Source organism: Vespa crabro, chromosome 1 (assembly GCF_910589235.1).
Source record: "Vespa crabro chromosome 1, iyVesCrab1.2, whole genome shotgun sequence".
In the NCBI taxonomy this organism is placed as follows: domain Eukaryota; kingdom Metazoa; phylum Arthropoda; class Insecta; order Hymenoptera; family Vespidae; genus Vespa; species Vespa crabro.
The window spans coordinates 19,840,212-19,867,551 of record NC_060955.1 but is presented as its reverse complement, the minus strand read 5'-3'; the positions used below and the strand labels follow the sequence as shown (position 1 = coordinate 19,867,551).

General features: G+C 34.1%; 3 protein-coding genes across 3 annotated transcripts in view; 2 read left to right on the top strand and 1 right to left on the bottom strand.

Annotated features, from left to right (window-relative positions):
• Window positions 1–701: 701 nt before the first annotated feature.
• Window positions 702–2,852, bottom strand: LOC124424274 (transcription factor 21). The gene is made up of 2 exons (XM_046963091.1): window positions 2,233–2,852; window positions 702–1,217 (listed from the first exon to the last, which is right to left on the bottom strand). The coding sequence occupies exons 1-2, from the start codon at window positions 2,554–2,556 to the stop codon at window positions 1,008–1,010; spliced, it is 534 nt and encodes a 177-aa protein (XP_046819047.1). The 5' UTR covers window positions 2,557–2,852; the 3' UTR covers window positions 702–1,007.
• A 1,415-nt stretch (window positions 2,853–4,267) lies between these two features.
• LOC124426999 (craniofacial development protein 1) lies at window positions 4,268–6,645 on the top strand. The gene is made up of 3 exons (XM_046969393.1): window positions 4,268–4,549; window positions 4,634–5,018; window positions 5,106–6,645. Exons 2-3 carry the CDS (start codon window positions 4,649–4,651, stop codon window positions 5,618–5,620), a joined length of 885 nt encoding a protein of 294 aa, XP_046825349.1. The 5' UTR covers window positions 4,268–4,549; window positions 4,634–4,648; the 3' UTR covers window positions 5,621–6,645.
• Window positions 6,646–13,261: 6,616 nt separating this feature from the next.
• LOC124431510 (breast cancer anti-estrogen resistance protein 1) overlaps window positions 13,262–27,340 on the top strand; it is a 47,056-nt gene continuing 32,977 nt past the window's right edge. The window contains exon 1 of the mRNA XM_046979563.1: window positions 13,262–13,730. Within this exon, the coding sequence (XP_046835519.1) occupies window positions 13,686–13,730 (45 nt within the window). The 5' untranslated portion in view covers window positions 13,262–13,685. The remainder of the gene's footprint in view (window positions 13,731–27,340) is intronic.

The following is a 27,340-nucleotide window of genomic DNA, read 5'->3' as shown; positions in this document are numbered from 1 at the left end:
CAGATAAGATCGATGTTGGTAATATAGTTAAATTTTTTGGTAACTTATATTTAAATACTTCTATTTTGTAGCTAGTGTAATTTATTTTATTAGTAAAATAGGATCGAAATAATAATAATAATAATAATAAAAAAAGAAATTTCTACTATAGTTTCTAGAAATATTTAATAAATATTCTTATGAAAAGTATCTTTACGATTTTATCATTGAACATTATTCATAATTGTTCTTCTATTTAAAAAAGAAATATTTTATAATAATATATTAATATCCTAGTATAAAATATACATTTTAAGTAATCGATCGCGTATGCTAAGAAAAATAAAAATATTACATTCAAATCTTTTCGTCGAAATGTGAAAAGAAAGAGGCGGTAAAGGAGAGTCAGACAAATGCGAGAATTATGATTTTTAAGGGCGGTCTGTTGAGGCACAAAGATGTCAAGCGATACCGACAGTTTTGCTCGATTTGTCCTAGAAATAGGATATATTATTTTAGCATTGGGTTTACACAAAAGGTTCTTCGTACTGTTTATTTAACTTCGAATCTTCTTTCCTTCTTACGTTACCATATCCTTCCTCTTTTAGTTTCCGGATATAGCTCTCGTACTAAGGACAGTTATCGAAAAGTATTTATTTCTTCTAAACAGTTACGAAACAAATAGTAGAATTTTCAATTGATAAAAAGATTTTATTCGACTAGTTCGCATGTTTTGGTTACAATTACAATAATAATCATCCATGGCACATCATAATGGTTTTCAATTAATAGTAATTTAATAAATAACACGGAGGGAGAAAAAGAAAGAGAGAAAGAGAGAGAGAGAGAGAGAGAGAGAGAGAGAAAGAGAGAGAGAGAGAGTAATAAGGCACTTCCAAATAAATAGATTGTAAATTGCCTTGAATATGTGCACAGCATACATTTATTTCTTTTTTAAATTCTTCTCTCGTTAAAGGCACGATTTCGTTATCGGGAAACTTTTCAAATCAGCCGTTCAAAAAGTAGGATTAAAAATAGGAGAGCTGTGCCTCATGATTGTGAGTATGATTGTGACGCATGGAAGCATTTTGGTGTCCACCGTGATGGAAGTTTTGAATATCGTTGCTTCCTTGCTGTCCCCGATACTGATTAGAACTGGCAGAAGTCGAGGATGACATGTTACAACTGTTATTCATCAACATCGAGGCGTTTGTTCCTTGGATAGCAAAAGGCCATGACTATAAAGCAGAAGAAAGAACTTAATTATTAAACTTATAATCGTATTGACTGAAAAGAGAAGAGCTGTTCGTAAAAATATCTAAAGCTGTATCTTGAAATAGTCTTGAGATATTTCGTGAAAATGTAAAATACCGGTCCTGAATATTCGACCGATAATATATATATATATGTGTATATATATATATATATATATATATATATATATATATAATATTTTATGTATATATATATATATATATAAACAATGGACATTCATAAGACGTTTTTCTTGAAATAAGCCGAACGTTTTAATAAGAAAATAGTGCTAAAACTGTTTTATTTCTTGCTATAAAACAAACATCCCTCTTCAAACAACAGAACAAAGTTAGAATTAATGGCAGCAAAGGGTAAGTGGGAGGTTTTAAAGTGATTCAATCCACCTGGAGAGACATAAACAGAGAGGATGACTTCGAAGACGACGTTTGCCGTCGCGACGCCGAATGGATCCACCTGGCGCGTAGCGTATTATTGTATTGAGTAGTTATAATGATATAGAAAACTATGATTATTCCATTTAAATAAGTTATCGTTATCTTACATCAATACGACACATTTTAATTAAAATAATTAATCGTTTCAGTACCATTGAATCTGTTAAAAAATACGATCGAAAAATGTTAAGCATGACGATCGTGGTCGTTTTTCTTCTGATAAATAGTAAATATTGTCATATCTTACGATATACTTATGAGTATAATAATGAAAACAATCTCTAAATGAAAACAGTAAAGACACGCATCGATAAAAACTGAGCGTGCGATCAATTGTTTCTATGGACCAATGATCGGTAGGAACTTTTAAACAGTGAACAAAAGAAGTGCGATCTTGCGATCTTCATACTCAAATGGTTAATATTAATGAAGTTAAGTTTGTTTTTTTTGTGTATAAATTATCAGAAAGATTTTATTTACTTTAGGATGAAAATTAATAAGAAAATTCAAACGATTAAATGGTAAAATATAATCGTGATCTCACCAAAGCCAAGGACAACGATCTCGTCGTTTCTGGATGAGAATCTCCGTCATCTCTGAGAACAGCACGAAGATGAGCGATGTAAGTTGCAGCTAAACGAAGAGTATCGAGTTTACTAAGTTTCGAGTCTGGTGGAATCCATGGAAGGGTTGTTTTTAATCTGCAAAATGCTTTGCTTAAAACTCGCATCCTTGCACGTTCACGAGCATTAGCTGCGTTTCTTGGGGCTCGGCTATCCATATCTTCTTTGCTAAATTTTTCCTCCGACGCGAATTCTTCCTCGTCGCATTCCAACGATGGTGTCGACGCTCGACGTTTCCGTGGCATGTTCGATGTTAAAATCCTTATGTATTCGTTGAAATGATAAAGCGAAAAATTTATCCCGAAGATTTTATCGTCGTCGATCAATTTCGATAAGAGTAGCAATAATATTCGTAATATTTTGATCGATTAGAAATTTGTTTATTTCTTTCTTTTTTTTAATTTTTTTTTTTTAATTCTTCTTTTTCTTTCTTTCTTTCTTTCTTTCTTCTTTTTTTTTAGAAACGCAACTTTTGTCGAAAAGTTTGACGGTCGGAGACACCGCTTACGCGATACTAATTGTCAGCTGAAGTATCTCCAAGGCGAAGAGGAGAAGAAGATAAAGAAGAGAGAGACTTGGGAGGAGAAGTAAGGCGGAAGTAGAAGCACGTTGGTGGAAAGTACCACGAGATCTGTGGTGTCCAGAAAACCGGGCGGAGCTTTCGAACTTCTACGAACCTCCTTCTTTGAGCTTCTTCATCCTCCTCTTCGCGCTTTTCGAATGTTTTCATCCAATAGCTTGGAAGCTGCGTCATCTGGAGCCACCTGGAACATCCTTCTGTCTACCGTCTTTTTCTAAGCACTTACTCATTTTCATACGCACACTGCTTTGTCTACGATCGTTTTGACGTCTATTAAATTTTTTTATTTCCGTTCTCTTGGCACTTCCGATAAATTTCGTTTGATTTCTTTTTTTCTTCTCTCTCTCTTTTTTGTTTTTTTCTTTTGTTTCTTTTCTCTTTCTCCTTTTTTTTTTCTTCAGATTTTTACGATCGAACTACAGAGTAATAAAATAATCAAATTTATAATAAATCTTTCATGACGATACGCAATTTCGAAATTGATTATAATTATATATTGGAATTTTTTAAAAATACATATGGTCTTTTTTTACTTAAACTTTTACATTTGAAGGGAAAGGTCATATAACATTAATCCCCCTAAAATCCTCGTTGACTGGCAGTTAATCGTTTCGTTGGAAGCAGGATTTGAAATGGATCCTGTAATATGAGTATTACAGTGACCCAAGTGAACTCTGTTAGCATCTTAGAAAGGACTAAATTATTACTTGACAAATTTGTAAAAAATCTCTTGCAATTTGAAACGACTTGATATTTTTTCGGAACGTAATCATACGACGATCAATATGTATATACATATATATATATATATATATATATATATATATATGTGTATGTATATACTATCATACTTTTAAATATATAGATGATAATGATTAATATTATTAATAAAGAACATTATGCATAAATAGAAATTTGATTAGAATAATTAATATATTGATAAGATTTGTCATTTACCTTTTTGAAAAATTAATCAGGATATATAACTTTAAAGAACAGTAAAATTAAATTAATATATATATATATATATATATATATATATATATATATATATATATATATATATATATATATATATTTTATTATTCTTTATTCATATTTTAGATTACAAGATATTCTCGATATCTATTATCTGATATATATTCGTAATATCTAGTTTGTAGTAGTATTATAGATCAATAATGATTGGTAAATAGAGATACTATATGAATAACCTATCATATATCTCCGTTAGTTTCAATGCGCACGAAAACTTCAATGTAGATTCGTGGTTGAGAATTAGCCAATCAGAATGTTCATATTCTGTTAGTCATGTGACCATTTCTGAACTCCTGATTCGTCGTTTAGTCGAACTTTCAGATAAAGATGGCAGTCTATACACGCTCGAACGTCGCTGAAGATGCGTGCTAAATGTGATTGTTAAGAATGTTGTACGTTTTATGATTCTTGATTGTATACGACTTTAACCTTTCTAATTGCTTATGAAAGCAATATTTTCTGCTTGTTCAAAACAATTGTTTACAATCTGTTTCGTAATTATGCAAATTGGTAATAGCTACGATTGAAATAATAGTCAATTTATACAGTAAGGAACGTTCCCGAACATTGAATATTAACAAGATTTTTTTTTTTATAAAAATCATTCTTTTTCAAAAGATGTAAGTAATCGAAATAATAATTTATATTTTGATCCATTATTGTATTTCACAGTAAACATGCTCCCTTAATGTATGGTTATGTAGATTCCAAGTATAAAAATGTCAAAAGAGCATCAGTTACCTTCTGATTCTGATGAAGATGATGAGGATTATGTTCCTGATGGAGCTGACAACGAACCTGTATCAGAAGTAGATTCTGAAGGTGAAGTAGAAAGTGGTCCGGAAGATGAAAATGATGAGAATAAACGAGAAACCGATAAGATAACAACCAAGAAGAGAGGTAGACGTTCTGTCAAAGATAAAAGTACAAAACGTAAGAAAAAAACAAAAAGAAAATTAAAAGGTGCAGATGATTCGAAAGAAGAAGAGGAACAAGAGGAATCAGAAACATCGGAAAAGAAAGAACTTACAGAAGAAGAAGAAAAGAAAAGAGCAGATTCTTTATGGGCAGATTTTATGAAGGATACCGGTAAGATATTATAATTTATTATTGTTCAATTTAATTTTCAAACGTTAATTATATTTTTGACTGATATATTATCCATTTCTATAATAGCGGTAACTCCAAAACCAAAAATACAAACCCCAACGAATGGTCCAAAAGAAAAATCTTCTACTTTAATAAAACCAAAAGTAGAAGAAAAAGTGAAGATAACAAAAATATTTGAATTTGCTGGTGAGGAAGTAAAGGTTGAAAAAGAAGTATCAGTGGACTCTGCAGAAGCTAGATTATCCTTAACTTCTGCTGAAAATTCTGTGAAGACAGATGCCTCGACTTCTCCTGCCGGAAGAGGAAGAGGAGGAGGAAGAGGTATTAAAAGGGGAGGGTTGGGAGGCATTTCCTCTGTTTTAGGACAGATTGGAAAGAAAGCAAAGATTAGCACATTGGAAAAGTCTAAGCTTGATTGGGACAATTACAAAAAGCAGGAAAATTTAGAAGAAGAAATTATAACTCATAATAGAGGAAAGGATGGTTATTTAGAGAGACAAGATTTTCTTCAAAGAGCAGATTTACGGCAATTCGAAATTGAAAAACAATTGCGTAACTCTAGTAGACGCAGTACACGATAAGTCAATGGTATGATGAGATAAAGAAGAAGAAAAAGAAAAAAAATATATATATAAGAAAAGAAAAAAAAGAAAAAAAATTCCAATTTTCTCAGCTTGCCATTGTCGGGTACCAATAATACGCATTTAGCTTAAACAATTACTGGGACTATCGTCGTATTTCGTTTAATGCATAAGAAAAATTTGCCTCGCTTGGCTTGCCAATCAGCTAAATCAGTTTTATGGTAGCGATTGACAACCAGATTTTTTAAAAGAGACTGATCATTCCACTGTATCGAGACTAATTCTCTATATGTATCGTGTAATAGTTTAATTTACTTTTTGCGAGCATTTGTCTCGTCCAGTCGTATCGTTACAAAACTTCGCATCGAAGCAGGATATTTGAAGCTTGATGCTTCTCTTACCGATTATATTCAAGTGATACAAGCTTCAATTTCTTTTATTCAATACAATACAATAGTTTAACTAGATAATGTAAATAAGAGTTGGCACTATAGAAAATATCACAAAATTACCGAATATTAGAAAGAATGATGCGTGCATATGGTAGAGTATGAATCGTAATACTTATATATACGATATTGATTTATTGAACTATCACGATCACTGCCTTTGGCGAGTCATACGAAGAGTACGTTATTTTATTTATAGATAATCATTATGTATATATATATATATACATATATATATATAGAATCACAAGATATGTTACGAAATGCAGCATAATTACACTTACCGTAGTTATTTTTATGTTTTTAAAGATCTGGAAAAACATACACAGACTTTAATTGATTTTTATTAATGGGACATAGGCAGTGGACGATCTAATAACTAAATAAGTAGTGTATATATATGACATGTTTACCAACATGAATTCCGATTAAAACTTAATTTCAATTTTTCATGTAACTCAGGTCACAGTTTCTTAAATGTATTAACTTTGCGATATATTATCGCATCATTATACGTCAAAATACTTTACGTTTGTGGACTTATTAACCTTATGCAATAAAGATAAAGAAGCAACAGTTTTTGTCAACGATCTATTGAAAATAGAGTCGAACATAGCGATTGTGTTTACATACAAAAATGTATACCTTTATGTATAATATTTAATCCTTTTGAAAAAACGCCATGTAAATGCAACTGATCTTGAGGTATCATGCTAGATAATAAGGTAAATAATTAATATAGAAATTATCGGAAAATTATTTTATATAGAAAAACTAACTGCATGGTATTGATGAATAATCACATTTTCGACGAAGCTGTTATTACGATATCTCGCAAAATCTATTATAGTTTTATCATCTGGAAGAAAATATTTTTTTTTTTTTTTAACAATACGATTTTCTCGATGTTTTCTCATGTTTCTTCATGTTTCTTCATGTTTCTAAATTAATTATTTTTTTCTTTGAGTTGTGAATTTATATATATTTATTTGAAGATACCTTTATGAAGTATGACAATTACTTAACATACATTTCTGTACGTGCAACAATATTCATAGCTTTGGGGTGAATTATGTATTACATGTGATTTGCAAGATTTGGATCTTTTAGATCTCTTAGAACTCTTACAACAAAAGAAAAAACTTCTGAGACATTTTCTTAGCCAACTAAATTTTCCTTTTTTCTTACAACGAGATCGATGTCGCTTTTTTTTCTTCTTCTTAGGTTCGTAACATTTTTTGATTCTACATTTGCAACATCTTCTTTCTTCATCCTCTTCGTACCGATGAGCCTTCTTTTTCATTCCGGATTTTTTCGGTCTGTAGGATTTTTTTTTTTTTTAAGGATCTTATTTACAATGTTGCATAAAAAAAAACGAGACTTTTTGTACAAATATTATGAATCTTTGAGAGTATAAATTTATCAGTATTTTACCGTGCTTTTGTCAGTGAATCCGTGGATGTGGCATGTTCTGTGGTAGTTTTTAAAAGTTTACATCTTTTGCTAAAGGTAAAATAATTTTACGTGAGATATTTTTTTATATTTATTCTTTTTTTTTTCTTTTAATTCGTATATATAACAGAAATTTACTTTTTGCAACATATCCCACAACGATCATTTTTTTCTTGTGGCTTTTTATGCTTTAATTTCGTACATTTTATTCGTTTATGCTTGTTGTGATACTCACGTTCACCATCAGAGGAAAATGTTATGCATGGATTTTCATGAATTTTGCATGGATCTTTCTGCGATTTTTGATCACTGTAAATTTTTAAAGTAAATACATGAACAGAAATATAAGAGTAAAAAGAGATAGCGATATCAGAGACGGAATAACATACTTAAAATATTTATTCAAAGGACACCTTGGATCAGTACATCTCTTTGGCATTTTTTATTTCCGCAAAAAAAATATTGTACATATCCTGGCAATCTAAATGATCCGCTGATTATATTTAATATATATTATAAAGTAATAAATCAATTAAAATAAACCGCGATGATCGAATAGTACTTACATTGGATATACATTATTTGTTGCATATTGTATACCTTTTAAGATTTTCAACATTTTTCTTTTTTAAACATTCAATCAAATTAATATCAGCCGTAATGTATATTCATATTATTTTTTTAATTTCTCTTTTGGATAGTTTTGCATCTTAAACTTAGAATAAGATTTTAAGAGTAAGCACGAAGAACTTACTCCTTTTTTTTAAATCAATCTTTTTTCTTTTTTTTTTTTCTTTTTTTTTAATTTTGACTTGGGATTATCGCCTAACCTGAGCCGTATCCATGAATATTTGACAGCTCATGAACGTGACAATATCTCGTATCGATATTTAATCATATTCTCGTAAAAATATCTAAAGTAAGATCGCGCTTAGAATGAAAATAAAAAGCGAGTTAGAGTGAGAGAGAGAGAGAGAGAGAGAGAGAGAGAGAGAGAGAGAGAGAGAGAGAGGGAGATGAAATAAAAAAAAAGAAAAGAATACGAGGAACGGCATCTTCCTTCGAACATCTTCTTACCAGTAGTTTGTTAACTCGACGTATGTGTACGACGGCCAACAAGCAAGAGTATCGACGCCAGACTGGCGGCCATTAGTTGCGGCCTTGCCATCGGCAATTTATTCACCAACCGGAATATCTTTCCAGCCGTTCGGCAAGCCTCTTCCATTCCGGAGCACGATCGTCAGAATCTCATGGATTTTCTACTTTTCATACGTTCTACACGAAATCAGAATTTACTTTGTTGAAAAGAAAACAAGTTAATGGTTACAAATTGTTATTATTATTGTCATTATTATTATTATTATTATTATTATTTTATTATTATTATTATTATTAATATTATTATTATTCTGAATTGAGGAAGTTGAATAAAAACGAGCGATTAATCGTCGAGGAGGTAACTATACTTTACTTCGAGCTTCCGTAATAACTATGCGTACTTTAAAAGCTATGGCATGGTTAAATATAAGCCGCTTTATTACGCGACTCGTATATATGTTCTCCCTTAAGAATTTCCCGGCTGCAAGTAATAATGTATGCTGTGCGTGCGTTATTACAAACGCATCTCCGGTAAATCTCTAGGTCGGTAAAATGGGAAAGGGAGAAAAAGGATAGGTGCGATAGAAATGATGAAGTGATCGTCATTGCGAGGGATGATGGGGTGTTAGTGGCATGGGAATTAAAAGGGACGAATACGAAATTTGCCAATAAAATGGAGAACGTATGGCTTTGTTTGGCCAAAAACGAACATGTTTGGTAAAGCAAAGAAGAGTTAACTGTGAATAATAATTCAGTTTCCGTCGAGAGAAGGGATTTCGTTTTGCGAACGTAATTTCGTACTGTGATCGATGGAATTTGCAATGCTAAACGAATTCATTTGTATTCGGGATTAAAGTCGAACAAGGATAATGATTTTATTGGCGTTTATATATTTATGAATCAAGGATTCGTGTTCCGATTTTCCTTTTTTTTTTTAAATTCTGATCGTTAATTATTCGCAAGGTTCATAGATATATTTAAATCAATTTAGAAGTGATATCCTTATACGAGGAAGAAAAAAGAATAAAAGTTAAAAAGTATTTCCTTGAAAAGAACGATCGATGAATCATTTTTTTTTCGTGTTATTACGTAGGATAGTAATATATCTGGTTGGTTCATGGTCGGTAAGCGGTAATGAATGTAAAAAATATTTCGCAGGCGGATCAGTGAGTGAATAGTCACCATCGAGATATAGTTTATGATGAAGGATAAGTTTAGGATGGAAAAAGTGCGTACGGGGACTGATTCCCTCTCCATCGCGGATAATGTATATGGTACATAGAACAAAAAGGGGTATCCACTCGAAAATGCGGAGGCCACTCGTGCCTAAAAGCACTTGGATCGGTATGTGGATCGATTACATAAAAGAAACGTGGCGCGAATTAATGGTAGACACGAAAGCGTGGTACGAGAGGAAACGTGAAAAAAACCTTGAAAAGAAAAAGAAAAATAAGAGTAATTGAATCGAGAGTAGGAGCAAAGTGGAACCGTAAGGCTTTCTTTTTTTTTTCTTTTTTTTTTTTTTTTTACATTGTTCTTTCGCACTGGCTCAGTTTCTCTCTGTTCCATCATTTGACGTAGGTATATCTACGTGCCATGACGTGTTCTTCTTTGGAATTCGACGAGAGACGGTAGAAAAAGCAAAGCGTTAAACGACGTGCGCGTGTTTTACTGCTATTTTTAAACGTTTCAATGTGTAATGTCTAAAGAATGATATTTTTAAACGAACTTACCAGGCCATTGTTCATTCGTCGCAATTATTATTACAAGTTGAATTTACGTCGTCTTGATTATTTTCCTCGTTAGCGTGTCGAAATATTTTAGGAAGGGAGAGGGAAAAGAATGTTCGACTAAGTTCGTTGAATAGATTTTATTTTATTTTTTTGTTTTTCTTTTTCTTTCTTTCTTTCTTTCTTTTTTTTTTTGTTTTTGATTTTACTCGACAACATTTGCCTCGTCATGACACCAACACGGTCTACGTCCCATTTCTAATTTTCGTTTGAACGCAGAGAACAGTCTAGTCTACGGAGGTCCCTCATTTTTCAGCGTCCTCCGCGTTTCCTCTTCTCGTTTGCTTCTCTCTATGCCGCTTTCGCACCCTCCGGGTAAACGATCTTCTCGGGCAACGCGTTTCTCGGTGACTACGGAAGACAAGTAGCGGGAAGATTCTTGGTCTCTTTACCCTCATCACAGCTTCCTCCGTCTACCTCCTTCTTTATCTTCTCCTCTTTTTTCTTTCTCTTTATTTCTCTCTCTTTCTCTCTTTTTCTCTCTCTCTCTCTCTCTCTTTCTCTTTCCCTCTCTTTTTCTCTTCCTTTCGCTCGACGACGGGTATATTTTATGGATGGTCGTCTAGAGCTCTCACGGCGCCAGCTCTCTCATGGATACATCGAATACTTGCATCTCCTAGGAATGACTGGAACGTAAACGTAAGGCGAGATGCACCGGTATCTTTATCGAACGGCATCGAGTTCCAGAAAATGGAATCTCAATGATGAGAATGAAGTCTTCGTGAATTAAATACCATCTTTCCAAGGATGACACGGGTAAATAGATAAAAGTTTTGTTTAAACGACAGAAACTATTTGTTAATTTTATGCCGGTGTAAGTTTTGCAAATCTTTATCAATTCCAATGACCAGACCGCGATGTCGCGACGTACGATTAAAATTCATCTTGTTGCAATGTTCGTAAATCAAAGGCTCGTTTGTTTGTTAGTTGGGATCGAGTTCGTTTTGCCGGCGAACACGTGTCGGAATTCTGACGGCGTGCAATACGAGATAATAGTTAAGTACTCGTGCTAAGATACTTCTAAGAAGTCGTAACCGCTAATGTGTGCTATCTCTCTTTCGCTCGAGTTGACTCTCTACTCGAACGGACGAAACAAATGGCATGTCGTTGCATCGACGAAGAAATACATCCGGACTTGGATGGTTCGTTAAGCGAGCGGCATTATGCTCAGTTCTATAGGACATAGACGAAACGATTGTTACACGGAAGGTTAAAATCTCGATAACGCTAACGAATTTACACTGAACGAAATGCTTTCGTTATCTTTTACTGCATTTACATTTCGGTCCTTTTGTCTACTATCTTAACGAAGTTTAATGCTTTAGGATATCTATAGGTATTACAGAGAGGACCTTGCAATCTTGGTCGAGCAAAACGCATAAACATTATCAAAGTGAAAATACGTTATTATCTTCAGGCCAGTTTGGCATTTCAAAGTAAGTAGTAAGCAAAGAAGAATCTCTATGAAAGAAACGAAATTGCCTAAAGACGGAAGTTATACAGTGATTTACGATTAATGTTTGTCTCGTTTAATTGGCCTTAAAGTTTCTTTGTAACGAAACCGCATATTGCGAAACGATCGAAAGCTTATCGTCGGAGACACGAGGAATTCTTTATGGGTCACGTTTATCTTACATCATTGGACTGAATTCGTAGATTCTACTTTCGATAAAGGCCATTTGTTCAGACGAGTAAACGACAGCGAAGGATTCGTTACATGACGTCGACGACGGAATTCGTTGGTAACGACATGAGAATCATTTGTTCTGACTCATCGTTTTCGTGATGTAAACTTTGCTTTTGCTTATCGTTAACTATAAACAGGTGTTATAACGGAGGAAGGAATTCCCGTTCTCGTCATTATCATTATTTTTTATTTTTTCTCTTAACGGAAAACAGTTGTTATGGTATATAGGTATGAAGCGTACTGTATCCTCTTGTTCCTGAGATGGATAGAGTAAGAAAAAAAGGAATGTAATGGGCCGGAGTCCTTGAAAGGACCGGTTGACGTGACCGGTCCACTATTTTTAACCGGATCCTTTTGTTTCGCTGCTTTCATCACTTCCCTTTTACGTTCGACCTTGCACTTGATTCGAAGATGTCCCTCCTCTTACACTTGATTTAGAAGATCGATCCTCCCGTATGTTATTCATGCCCTTTGTTCTTTTCTTCGTTCTTTTTCTTCTACGCTGCAATACCTTCACGGATGACGATATCTCTTTGAGAAGGTTGCTTTTAAATTTCAGATACGAACATGTAGGAAGAGACATAGACATAGACAGGAAGAGATAGAGAGAGAGAGAGAAATACGTTGAGAAAGGAATTTGTCATTTGCAAGACAGCTCATTGAACACGGTCATTATGCGTCCTACGAAGCGATCGTTACATCGCGAATACAAACGAGTTCTTCTCTCGTCGTTTCTACCGATTCAGAAATGAAGTTGTATTTCGTCGGAAACATATTCATAACCCAAATATAGACGACTTTGGAAATACAACTGGATTTCTATTCAATCGAAAATTCATAGAAAATCTATCGTCATAGGTTTGAAAATAGAACGTGAAAGAAAAGAAATTTGTTTGTATAATGAATTAAGGATGGCTCATCTTTTATTTCACAAGATTACGCATAATGTAATTTTGTGAAATAAATGAAAACAGAATTTTGGATATGTCGATCATCGGAAAACGTATTTTCGTGGTTTCATTATTCCATTCGCGGTCGATATTAAATTTAAGAAATACCGCGTAGGACCGAGGAGGGTTGATAGTAGGCGTTCGGTAATTTCCGTCTGTGTTCGGTCGTCTTCGGGCGTAGCTACACCGCCCGGAACCGTCAGTCTCGCGCACGACTTCGAGGTGGGAGGACGTATTGTTCCTTATACTGTTGGTTTGATTTTTCGACGTGGAAAAATCGATCGTACTCGGTGAATTTCGACGACGCCTCTCAACGTCGACAAGTACGTTCATGTTACAACGAGAAACTCGATTTATCCCAGTACTGATAAATAAAGTAAATCGTTCGCGTATTACGTGAATAACCTCTACACGTTAATTCGGATGTGCGTAGTATTGTGAATACATTCTCTTTTTTTTTTTTTTGGTGTACATCGCTTTGATCAATCGCTTGGTGTATATTATTATTCCTAAAGGTGTTTATTTCGTTCTATCTACTTTGGACCGAATTTATTATGTTACTACCGAACGCGCGTGCGATCGTCACATTATTTTGACCGAAGGTGCGCTCGATTACGAGAAAAGGACCAACGTTGCAAAATGTTACCACAGACTCCTGACATTATTCCCACCACTCTTAATCAGGTATATGCCAATATGTAATTATATATATATATATGTATGTTAATTTTAGTAAATAATTTCGACGAAAAGAATTTATCTCGGAAATGAGAAACAAGACGTAACGACTCGTTTAATCATTTCATCGATAATAATCATTTATATATTATGCTTTTTTTTCGAATTATACCGATATATGGTATATATTATATTTCGTACTCATCTCTGTTTATGTATTTAATTTACATTAAATATCATTATGACGTTATATCATGTCTAAAAAAATTAATGAACATTTTTCGAAGGTTCGACGATGTAGAATATATCTCCGAAGCTCGTATTTCTACTACATTTATCTTTCGTTCTCTCCCTCTCTCTCTCTCTCTCTCTCTCTCTCTCTCTCTTTTTCTCTTTTTCTCTTTATACTTCTCTTTCCCTCTCTTTTTCTCTGATCGCGTGTGCGGCGAATGCGTGAAGAGCAGTCTTCCTTTTGGAACGTTCACCGCACCAATTATTGATCCCCTAATAAGCACAGCCCGTGAAAAAAGAATACAAAAAAAAAGGAAAAAAAATTACTTGAAAAATTGGAATGTACCATTTTACTTACTTATTGGAAATCAGAAAGAGATTACGTGTATTTACCGTTATTGTAACTTTTACAAGTTGACCTTGACTCTTGAAGATTTTTTTAATATTCTTTTATTCAGAAAAAATGAGAGCACAGTTGGTGGTTGGAGCGGTGGAGGGGATAACGTCGTTAAAATTGTCCTTCGAAGAACATCAATACGAACAGTATCGATTATTATAACATTTCTATGAAACATTTTTTGTATTGTTTTACACTTTGTCGTACGAGTGAGATTAGAATCGTACGAGTAAAATCGTACTCGTAAAAATATCGCCAAAGGATATCGAAGATGGTACCTACCGCCGTTCCTGTCAAGATGGCGCGTAGAAGACAAATATTTGCGCTCTGAAGTTAGGGATTTTACAAGAATACAGAACGTTTCTGTATGGGAAAAGAAAGTTTTTCTTTTTCTTTTTTTTTACGTCGCGTCACGTTTAGTCAATATTAAACATTCTAAAGTCGGTCGATAGGTATTTACGTATTTTTTTTTTTTTTTTTTTTATTTTATATCTCTCGATTGATCGATCGATCGATCAATCGAATCATTCTCGAGCCGTAGTGCGAAAGCTCTTTTAGAATTTAGATGAGCCATCGCCAAAGAATCTCCTTCCTTTTATCGAGATCCTCAGGTAGAAAATATTTCAAAGGTTTCGACCTTTCCTTTATACACCGAAGTTCTGTGCAATTTCGATCATTTCGATTTTCTTCGATCGGGACATTAAAAAAAAAAAAAAACGGAAGAAAAAGAAAACAAAAAGTAAAAAGAGAAAAAGAAAAAAGAGAAAAAAAGGAAAAAGAAAAAAGAATTGTCCTCCTTTTAATATTAATCGAATTTTTGCACGTTCATTTTAGATCATGTTAACATAAATCCGCTTGTAAAAATTTTTTGTTTCTACATTGGATCGAGATCATTCCGATTCGATTACCGTGCGCTTGCAATTCTTTAGTACATGAATTTTTCTATACGAGTCAGATTTCATCGGGCGAACCATTCGCGCAGAATTAAAGGATGTGTAACCGAGTTTTCCGATAAAAATTTTATATTCATAGGATCGTTTTGTAATCGTTATTTCGACTAAAATTTGTTTTCCTCCTCTCTTTCTCTCTCTCTCTCTCTCTCTCTCTCTCTTCCATTTTAAAATACATAAAGAAACATAAATATCATAAAAAAAGTGCAACTTTGCGTTTTATAGTAATCACGTGTCAGTGATACGTAACATTGCTATTGTGTATATTTTATTACGTAATACTGCGATGTCGGACAAATGTTCTCCTTTTTATAAATGAAACCGTGACTTTTAAAGGCAACAAAGAATATTTTTATAATGCTAATGAGTATTTAAAGCGTTAGAAAGGTGTAGGGCTTTTTTTTTTTTTTTTTTTTTTTTTAAGTAAATGCTAGGAGTAAATTTTAACTTGAATAATTTGAAACTTTAATATCAGATATTTATCAGAACCCAAAAGAAAATTAAAGGTATATGTATTTTATGTTCGCCAAATATCGATAAGCTTTGTTATATCCCAGTCCATAAGAATTTTGATTTACGAGAGTCTTTGTTAAATAGACTTTTAAAAAAGCTGAATGTAAAAGAGTAAAAAAGACGGGGAAAAAGAATAGTACTCGTTTAGCGACGAAAGAGAAAGAAGTAAAAACTAAAATGTATATATGGACTTACTATACCTATATATTTCTCTAAACTCTTGCATTGCTGTTCGCGCGAAGAAGCTGGAAAAGACGAATAATAAATGGAGAAGCGCGGCATTGAACGGACAATGGCGTGGAATATCCGCCTTGTGTGCCGGTAATGTACAACAATAGAAAGACCTCGGTAGTGGAATATTAAAGCAAAGGTCTTTTCTTGTTTTCGCGATATTTCTCTCTCTCTTTCTTTTTGATCACAAGTTCTTTATATATTATTTTATTTTATTTTATTTTATTTTATTTTATTTTATTTTATTTTATTTTATTTTCTCTTCTCTTCTTTTATTCCCTTTTATTCTATTTCGATAATTTTTCTTGGTGAAAGTAAGGTGACGTCGAAACAATCGTATCGTCGATATATCGAAAGTTTCATGGAACTCTCGATGACTCGCTGAAGACTCGCCGAGAAAGAGGAAAAAAAAGGGTGGGAGGAAAGAGAGTGTCTTCATTCGAGCTCTGTTTGCTCGTAGATTTCGTCGGGCTTCGTGGTGACAAGTCGCTCGAGTTTTATCGTTCGTAGAAGGTGCGTGACGTACACCACAAGAGAATTCTTAAGGCGGGTCGACCTTATCGATTCTTTCGAAAGCCCCAACTTCCAAATGGTATCTTTGTTATATTCTGTTATATTCTATAATAAATTTCTATTCGTTCTATCTTGCGCGCGATCATAGATAAAGAGACACGTGGTAAAAGAATAGCGTGCTAATTGTGTGACAGTTAGATTAGAAACATCGTTGGAAAACGACAAAAACTAATTAGCATATTTGTCTCTTTCATTCTTTATAACCCATGTACATATATACACAATTTTTGCTATTTTTAATTGATTACTTATAATATTTTTTATTATATTAATACTATAAGATAATATACCTGAGATATATTTAATATCCTCTTATTTTAATATAAAATTTTTTTCTTTTTACAAGACACTTAACAAATGCAATAAATATTATCCATTCTTCCTTTCTCTCTCTCTCTCTCTCTTTCTCTTTTTGTTGCTTTCGCAAAATACGAAATTCCAGGCAACTAACTCCAAGACAGTGGGAACTCAGTGAGACTTGAGTACGCGGCAAATTTCGTCATCGCTCGCGCGAAGCAACTTTATCGTCTGATTAAGGCTCGATGATATTTGCATAAGCGATAGGATAACGACGTTCCTTCGTTGGAAGAAGAGAAAGAGAGAGGGAAAGCGAATCATGATGCTCGGTAGAGTCGACCGTCGCTACTTACTGACATTCCCGTACTCCCATAGCTTGTAAATACATTTATACGTGATTCCGTCATGCGTGTACTATGCAAATAGCATACTACCAAGACTACGTTAGCGGATTATGCTTTTTGCAGAAGTCATACGACAGACAACAGGAGCCGTAGAAACGAGCTTCTACTTTTGCAATTAATGTGACACTAGGGTGCACGCAGGTAAATGTTACGAAACGGAGATGATTAAAATGAAAAAAAAAAGAAAAAAAAATGGAAAAAAAAGAAACGAATAGAATTGACTACATTAAAAGGTATATTCATTTTTTCTCTCTCTCTCTCTTTCTCATGGTAACTCGAAATAATCGTTGAATCTCTTGAGCATGCATTTTCCGTTAACGATCACCACATTGAACATTAACGATGACGCCCGAGTCCCGTCACGAGCTCCGTGACTTTCTTAGTGGTATCGTGCATTGTTACATCGTTTTAGTCGTCGTTCCTCCTTTTCTCGGCTTCCTTCGAAGAATACCTCTTATCGCGTGTGCTTCGTTCGAATTAGAAACATAGTTCGCATGGTAGATACATAGACTGTTCGAAGTACATCGTTAAATGACTATCGTGTATCGGTAATACGTAGAAATGTTAGATAACAAATCGAAGTAAGTATTTGCCGGTAAACAATTTTTCTTATATTGAATTCCTTTTTCTCAACTAGTGGCGTTAAAAGTTTTTAAATTCGTTATAATTCAATAGTATCGAGTTTTTAAAAGCACTTTTGATGAAATTGAATAATATAATAGGCAGGCATAATCTTCGAATATAACGAAATGGCACGTATTTTTGATTTTTCATTTTTCCTTTGATGGTTCTTTTTTCTTTTCTTTTATTATTATTATTATTATTATTATTATTATTATTATTACCATCATTAATAACCATAGAAACTTCGTTGAGATGCACTTCCTATCGTGGGAAAACGCGTTGAATCGTCGTCCGTGGAATTCGATGGTAGTCACGTTCCATGGACTATGCGAACGGCGTATAATTTCTATTTAACAGTGTATAACCATAATAGGCTCGAATCGATTGCCGATGCGGAGCGCAGTGCGAGCGGAGAAGTGCGTTACACTTGACAAAATTGATTAGCGTGAGCGCTCATTGTAATCGGAATTGCGTTCGTCGAATTGAGGACGTATCGATATGGCGTGCCGTGGTTTTCATCGTCATTACGGAACTCCGATGATCGAATATGCAGAAGAGGAATGATCTTGTACGTGGAAATGAGCTTAAACGAGAACATTTTATAACGATATCCTGTTAGACGATTAGGAGAGTTTTTTAAAATTAATGTGATATGATTTAGAATGTCTATCCGACACGATAATATCTAAAGATAAAGGTTCTATGATCACAGTTAGCTGACGGAGAATTGAGAGGTTCGATGGAGGACTAAATTGATCGATGGTACGAAGCAGTTACCCCATATTATACTAGACCGAATAAAGCCAACCCACCCTGAAATTAAGTCGTCGAGATGTTAATGAATAATCTATCGAATAATTAACAGTCATCACGAGCTTGGAAGAGGAAATTTTCTCTCGGTAATAGCGGCTTCTTTGTTCGCCTTAGGCCTTTTCTCCCTCATCCACGTCTTTCTCTTTTACCTTTTTAAAGGGTACAAGAATCGAACTATAGAAAATAAAAAATCGATAGACCAAAAGAATTTTATACGTTTATCCTGTATATATAGTTATAGAAAACATTTCGATGATTAGAAAAAAGTTATAAACATTGTTAATCGATATATTATATCCAGATTTTTGTCGATGGTAAAATTTATAAATCGTAAGCGTAACGTAACGTTATTAATTATATGTTGTAAACCGTTAAATCGCCATACATATCACGTAGGCACTGTATTTGGTACGTGTATTTGTTAACCGATAAAATGTTTCCCTCCCTTCCCTATATATTTCTATTCTAATTAATAACAGGTGACGTGGTCGGTCTTTAATTGTGTTAGTCAGCCATGCGCGATCCATTATGTTAACGGTCTGTAATCTGCGACGATATTAAATTATTATTCCGATAATTTTCACATATCGTATCCATATGGGCGTTTCTCAGATAAATAGGTATCTTATAATCTGGCCTGACATTCAACTATAAATGAATATTATGATTCTACTTAACGTGTAAAAACGCGACACATATTCTCCTACTTTTTTTTTTTCTTCAATTCTTTTTATTTTTTTCTTTTTCCTTTTTCTTCTTCTTCTTCTTTTTTTTTTTTTTTTCAATTTCTTCTCAAGCAAGGCGAAGAAATCTCACGTGTTCTTTCTCCGACCGATCTCAAGATCCATCTCTGACCCCTAATTAATTCGCCGTAATTAGCGCGCGTAACTCTCGACTACGTAACCGCATTAATCTCCGACACCGTAGGGACTTAGGAGAAAGAAAAGGGCCGTGGACCGTAAATAGAGCCTCGACGTTGAGATCTATGCTAAACCACAGAGAGGCTAGCTCTCGTCGTCTCGTCGATGCCCACGAAACCGCGAGTGCTTTCTTGTGATTCTTAATTAGTCGGTAGACTACGAAATGCGAGCACGACCGACTTTCGTTGCCGAGATTTCTCCTTTCCTTAAATTTTCGTGTAGATATATATGGTATGTGTCATAATATATAATGTGATGTAACTCTATGATTACAATTAGTAGAGAAAAATAAAAACATCAAAATTTATCTCAGCTCATTCTATTAATTATTATTATTATTATTATTATTATTATTATTATTATTATTATTATTATTATTATTATTATTTTCTTTTGTCAATTGAGCTATTATTCAATCAAAAGAAAGAAAAGTAATGAGATAATCATGAATCGTTCGTGTAGACCTTATCAATTTTATATTTTATTTCTTAATTTCAGCTTTCAAGTTATGCCGCTATATTATAGATAGACATTGTCGTTCACTGTACATTCAATGTTCTACCGTGGTTACGTAGACACGTAAGGTAAACGAGTAAGAAAGTACAATAAAACAGCTTATCGAACGGGACGTTGGTAAGTCAGAGACGCGAACTTTGCCATCGAGAGATCGTGCGTGAAGAGGGAATACATACTATATAGTTAACTAACGTGTGCCATACTCCTGTTCGATGGATGAAAAAGAGGGAGGTAGGAAGGTTGGAAAGTCCTCTCTCCTTCTCTCCTTGACCATTTACCTTTCTCCAAGAAGAGCAGGTAACCGCGAGTCCAACTAACGGTAAAATTAAAACGTATTAAAAGCACGTGGATCGTCGAAGGAGAAAAAGACGACGAGCTTTTAAGCATGGAAGGTAGCAGTAGAGATATCGGGCATACCCGCCCCCAATTACGCCATTGCCCACCGCAAAATCTCATTAGTTTCGTGCTTCTCTCATTTCTTTTCGTACTCCTCTCCCACTACTATATTTACGCTATTTTTGTAGATGTTTTTATTCACGAAGGTTAAGGAAAGTGCAGTTATCTCGACGGCAGAGATAATTGCGTTTGATTTTGTTTATATGGTGTTATTATATTCACAATATTAGCGTTATTATTTCGAGCAAAAGGAAGGACATAAATATTGGATTCGTTTATTGTAGAACTGAATGATATAATTATTAGCGTCTTTGAACAAAGAAAAATATCTCGATGATCTGTAACTCAATGGTTCGTGACATATAAACGTCTTTTTTATAAGAAAAGCTATCATGTAAATAGAGACAGGGATTAACAAACGAAGGCGTAGCAATACAAAAATTCTTTTGTAATTCGTCCGACGAATTTACGGTACATTTCATAGATAAAAATACGCTTCGCTAGGTTCGCTGTAGTAAGGAAAACAGTGAAGAGAATTGTTCTCCAACGTGAAATGTGAAACGTGAAACAGGTTCGCTAAACAAAACGATCGCTGTTCGTAGTGTTGACTATAGTTGCTGGTTAGAAAAAGAAAAAAGATACAAAATGTGGGAGGATTTCTAATCTAACGTGACATTGACCGTAGTATAAAGGACCTCCCAGCTTGGAGGCGAGTGGAGGAGCCAGGAATCGATCGGTCTCGAGGTAGCAACCCCTATGTGTTACCATCGTAGACGTCTTTCAAGCGAACCCCTCTTCTCCACCCAGGACTCACCTTCCCGTCACAATTTTGCCCTTGCTCGCTGCAAAAATACGCTTTTCTTCGTTCGTTGAATAAAAGGAAAAGGGAGAGAGAGAGAGAGAGAGAGAGAGAAAATTAATGTTCGTATTAAAAAAAACCGTGGAGTCTTGCGTAAACTTCTGAAAGGGAGGTATGCTTTTCCTTTTATATACGTTTCTCTATGATACCTTATTTTCTTTTAATTTGACGTTATATGTATAATATACACCAGACGTATGTATATGGATATTTTTTTTTTTAAACAAACACTTACACGTAATACGAAATTATCTATGAGATCGATTTCTTAGAAAGAATGTCGGCGGATATTTAAGCAATTCGTTAAAATTAGTTTCACGTTAATTCAAGCCGCTTATACGGGCACGAAACTCGAGATACTTCGAAATTATTAGCGCGAATCTGCGGGTGCCCCCTTGGAGTTAAAATAAAATCAAAAGGATCTGTGGATTCCCGCAGAGACCGGCTCGCAGGTCGAACGTACCGCCGAAAGCGAGCTACGAAATTGATTGCCAAATTGCCGTTCATTTAATCGTTTCATATATACATATATATATATATACATATATATGCTCATTTTACGCACTGATTTTAATCTTTTTCTTTTATTTTTTTCTGTTTTTTTTTGGCACTGCTTTCAAAGCTTTTGATATTAATTTTTTACGTTGGCATTAGATTTTAACGTCGGTTTAATCGATTCGTAATACGATAATCTTTTTTTATTAAAATTTTTTTCTCATCAAGGAGACGTTTTCACTCAATTACTATCGACAAATTCTCAAACCACAACGCGATTAATCGACGAAAAAAGAAGAAGAAGAAGAAGAAGAAGAAGTAGTGGTAGTTTTTATTGCTACTCGCTATAGCTGCGCGTAAAATTATTTTATTGCATTATAAAAACCATCATTTGTCGTCATTTACAAGCCGATAATGCCATTTCGTTACTCTCTCAACTTACTGCAGTGTTTAAGCTTGGAATGCAATAAGAATAAAGTTGCTCTTAGGGACGATTGATCGATCAGGTAACTTTATACTTTGATCGGTTGGTCGGTCGGTAACATCGTATTCCCTAACAGATCGTATGACACTGTCGTTGAAAAACTTGCTCGTAATTGAATGACTACGAATGGCACGAATAATTAATGTAAGTGCTCATAAATTATCATCGACGATAATATTCTTCGACGTTCGTACTTATTAAATAATTCGTCGGACTCAACGACTCGGATCTATCGATCATGGAAAAAGATTATAAAGAAAATTCGAGGAAGCGCATAATTTTACGAATATAATCTCTTTGAGCCTTATAATTTCATCGCTTCTTTTTTAGCCTCTTAAAAAAGGGTCGCTCCTTTTGTGGACACATCTCGTGATACAAGTTCCTTAAAGTGTCGTCCAGTGACCCGCCCATTGTGTCATCTCACCGTCCCCAACCCCATAAAATATTTGGACAGAACTTCCGGACGTGAAAGTATCATAGACGATTTTCTCACTCTCCCTCGAGTTCTTTTTTTTTCCTTTTTTTTTTTGACGAAAGAGCAAGTTAGAGGGAAAGGAAGAAAGAGAGAGAAAGAGAGAGAAAGAGAGAGAAAGACAGATAGATAGATAAAGAAAGAGACAGACAAAGAAAGAGACTTATCTCTTTTCTTTTATTCCTTTCTTATGTTCGATTCATGCATCTTTTTAAAACTTCTACATTGAGGAACAAATTCTTCTACTTTCAAGACGTCTTCACGAAGTCGGAACAATAGTAAAAAAAAGAAAAAAGAAATCGGTCGAGAGTTTGCCGAGAACGCTATTGGAATTTTCTACTAGAAAATATGATACGATGGATGGAGATGGACCAAGGCCAGAAACGGGGATGCAGAACGAGTTTCTTCGAATTTCCTCGATAAAAGTGGGAATGGTATCTCAGGAGGTCAAAGTACTATTGATACATTGCGATCAAAGGTACGACGATAAGAGAATATTTGAACGTCTCACGAAAGTTCTTTTGTGAAATTGCAATTCGGCGAATGTGATCTTGCTTCTGAAGTTCTTATCCTCTTACATTTTATATCCTCTTTTTCTTTTTTCTTATTTGTTTTTCTTTCCTTTTCTTTTTTGGTTTCTTTTTTTTTTCTTTTTTCTTAAATTTTTATTTTTTTTTGGACCATCGATACTTTTCGCAGAGAGACTTTCGTTTTTGGATTGATCTGACAGTATCATGTTCAAACATATAAACGACATTCAGTTTTCGTGTATATTAATTTAATCATATCGCAGAAACACGAGATTGAACGGACGTGAAAGTTTATAATGTGTTCGTAAAATCCGATGACGTTCCCACGGTCTTTCGGATTCCTTTTACACGCGATCTTACCTACAGCATCGTATCCTGACACGCTATGATTCTAAGATGTCTTGGACCCTCCGAAAGATGAGGCAGGGTTCTTCAGTGCCAATGTCAAAAAGAAAAGAAAAAGGATCTCAAACGTTAAGAATAAAAAATATTATTCGTAATTTCGCGTATTTCTTTTTTCGCGATGCGTTCTTTTGCATTTTAATTTACCTTTAAATATCATGGTAATAGATAAATATTAGCGTAAACTTTTAAACTTATTTTACGATCGATCGAACGCGAAGCTATTTGCAGACACATAAATATCTATGTACATACGTACTATGGTTGACTATATTTTCGCAATATAGATTCGAATAAAGCTTCTTCTTCCTTTTTTCTTTTTTTTCCGTCGTTTCGAGCATTGTACTACGACTAAATTGCGCGTTGGGTAGAAAAATTTGATAAGCTAAACTACGTCCGTGTAATAATAAAATTACCTACGGCTGTCAAGGGAATATACATGGTATAATTAAATCATATTCGATGAACGATTTCAATGAACGTTTAAAGAGACGCTTTCGAGGATAGTTTCGAGCATTATATCAATGTAAAAATTAATATTATCTGAACGAGTAAATAATTTCTTTATGTCTCTTTTTATATTTACGATAATTGAAAAGATTTTCTACGTAATCGTTAATATTTTGAGAAGGAATTAGAAGCAGGATTAAAATCGGAAACAAAATTTAATTCTTATTGGGGCTATCATTAATTCAATTTAACAATTACATTTGTTCTCGCGTTCGTATCAGATTTTTTTTTTATTTTTGTTTTTTTCATTCTATTTTTTCTTTTTCTTTTTTTTTTTTCTTCTTTTTCGTTTTATCTCTCGTCTCCCGTAAAGCCTCGTGAAATTATTTTCAAAGGATCGGTTTGAGGTACCGTGGGTATATGGAGCAGGTGCACGGTTTACCTGCCGTAGGCGGTTCTACTTTTTCATTCTCTTCACTTTGCGCTTCTACCTTCACGGCCGGCCATTATCGTATCTCCGCGAGCACCGTTTCGTTTTCTCTCCAGGGCTGGAATTTTCTCTTCAAGCCACCACCACTACCCACCACCATCAATGATTTGTTCGATGCGAATTAGTGATGCATATAAATAGAACGTTTACAGGAGGCAAGTTTCACGATTATCATAGAAACTTCACCGACCTGAATTCGGTATATCAAATCATCTCTAATGTCTTCTCAAACTTAACTTGATTTCTTATTACATTGCTTTTCGTTTTTGGTGTCGTTTATGCTGTTACTGTTTCTCATTGTATCCTCTAATTCTCGGTATAATCCGTTAACGGTTCTCATCGATGTGTTTCTTCTCGATCGTCAAAGATTCTAGTAATACGTTCGACTTAAAACGAACATTAAGAAAAACTGTCACGCGATCAACTCCAAGAGAGCAAACCGTAGTTGCGTACTTGACACGTTTATAAACTAGATCCTGAGATACCCGACTCTATGTGTTTCCGGCGTGCTCTCTTTGAATTTCATCCCATATAAGCTTATTATATTACAAACGTGCTTTCGTACTAACTGAAATCTTAACTTTAACTCTTTGCCAACAATCGTTTAGATTAGTCTAATTGAATGCTATTGCTGTTGAAATTAGATTTGATATATATATATATATATTTTTTTTTTTTAACCATGAATATAAATCTACAAATATTAATCTGTAAAGATATACGTATGAATATTGAGATCTCATCGATTGGATTGTATTGTTTTAATACCTCATTACATCGTCATGAATGAGTGAGAATATTTTAGTGGGTGAATAAAAATCCAATTAATAAAGTGACTTGACGATAGCGATTGGTTAAAAGCGACAGGCGGTCTTTTCAAACTCGTACTTCGTGTCAATCCACTCTGGATTTGTCACAATCAAATTTGGATCAAATGAAATACGGCTTTCATTTGAGGCAAAAAACACGATATGCCCATACTGTGCTGTGTTAGTGCAAGAAAGGAAGGTTCGGTTAAGCGCCATATGCGCCTACCCTCGGATTTCAGAGTACGCGGATTCGATGACGCGCACGTTCATCTATTGCACTATTGCGTTCATCTCTTGTATAACTCCCTTTTCTCTCTCTCTCACTCTCTCTCTTTTTCTCTCTTTCTTTTTTCCTATTGTTTTCAGTAAAAAGCACGCGCACACTGCTGCTTTTCGTGATAATGAATGAATGAAAAATATCCTGTACATTCTGTAAAAATCTTTCGTTCCTTTTTTTTTTCTCATACTTTTAATTAATACTTCGACATAATGCAATTAATATTTTAAATAAAAAAAATATATACCTATATATATATATATATATATATATATATATATATATATATATATACACACGCACACATGCGCGCGCATATACACATACACACTATATAAATTAATGTAAAATCGAGTGTCCGTTGGAGAAGATAAATTTAAAAAAAATAAGATCCCTTTTTTTTAAGTCCGGGTCGTTGACCGAGAAACAAAAAGAGAAAAGAGAGAGAGAGAGAGAGAAAAAGAGAGAGAGAAAGACTTCCTGTGGTACCAACAAGGATGACTTACGATCTTGACTTCCTTGTGATTTACTCTCTTCTATTATTCTAAAAAAGATAGATAGAGAGCGTTCTTTCAAAGGTATAATGTGGTCTACGTTGGTGGTGGTCTAACGGATTTTCATATAAATTTGGATCTCATATATATATATATATATATATATATATATATATATATATATATATATAATTTCTCCAGTGGAAATGTAGTTCGGACGATGCTCCAGTGCGCTCGTTCGGTGGACGTTACGTTATGGTTTAAATTTCCTAAAGTTGATTGACCCCGACGGGCGTTGCATAAGAGTTGATAGGAGTTTTCTATCTTCTTGGAATTCAATTTATCTTGCATTTCTCTGTTCCGTTCGTTCGATGCATTCGTAGGAGGCTTCAAAATCTGAATGAATATTTCTAAATCAAATATTTTAACGTATACAAGTTGATGGAATATCGATTACGAAAGCGTGAGAAACATAGCATATCCTTTATGTTCTCATTAATGATATATATTGTTTTACTTATATTTTATTGACATGTTAGAGGTACTTTTTAATATGATTTCTCGGATATTGTCAGAGAAAATTATTTGCTCTATTTATTTTATTTTATTATACATTATATTACATTTTATTATACATTACATTAACGTAAATGGGATTATAACGTTAGTAACGTGTTAACGATGATGTTGTATATACAGTGACAGTAAATGTATTCCATTTATTTTGGAAAAAATAAACCTTGTGTCCAGTCGTGCATCTCTTACGAGGAACGGAAGGAGAGACATTTCAATTTCTCATCCTTTTAAATTTCTTGGCCATTGGGCGAGTCATCCAAGCGGGTCAGGCAAGCAGCCAAAATTCGTAATTCTTCTTTCCCTTTTTTGGACTACTTTACAAAACTACTTCGCCGAAATTATACAAGAGAGAGAGAGAGAGAGAGAGAGAGAGAGAGAGAGAGAGAAATGTCCTTCTCTGGTTTTGTATGGAA

Bases quoted from the DNA above. Each gene is read 5' to 3' on its own strand.
- LOC124424274 (XM_046963091.1), bottom strand. From the start codon at position 2,556: ATGCCACGGAAACGTCGAGCGTCGACACCATCGTTGGAATGCGACGAG. The intron at 1,218-2,232 runs GTGAGATCACGA...TCTGCTTTATAG, and splicing joins GATCGTTGTCCTTGGCTTTG to TCATGGCCTTTTGCTATCCA.
- LOC124426999 (XM_046969393.1), top strand. From the start codon at position 4,649: ATGTCAAAAGAGCATCAGTTACCTTCTGATTCTGATGAAGATGATGAG. The intron at 5,019-5,105 runs GTAAGATATTAT...TTTCTATAATAG, and splicing joins AGATTTTATGAAGGATACCG to CGGTAACTCCAAAACCAAAA.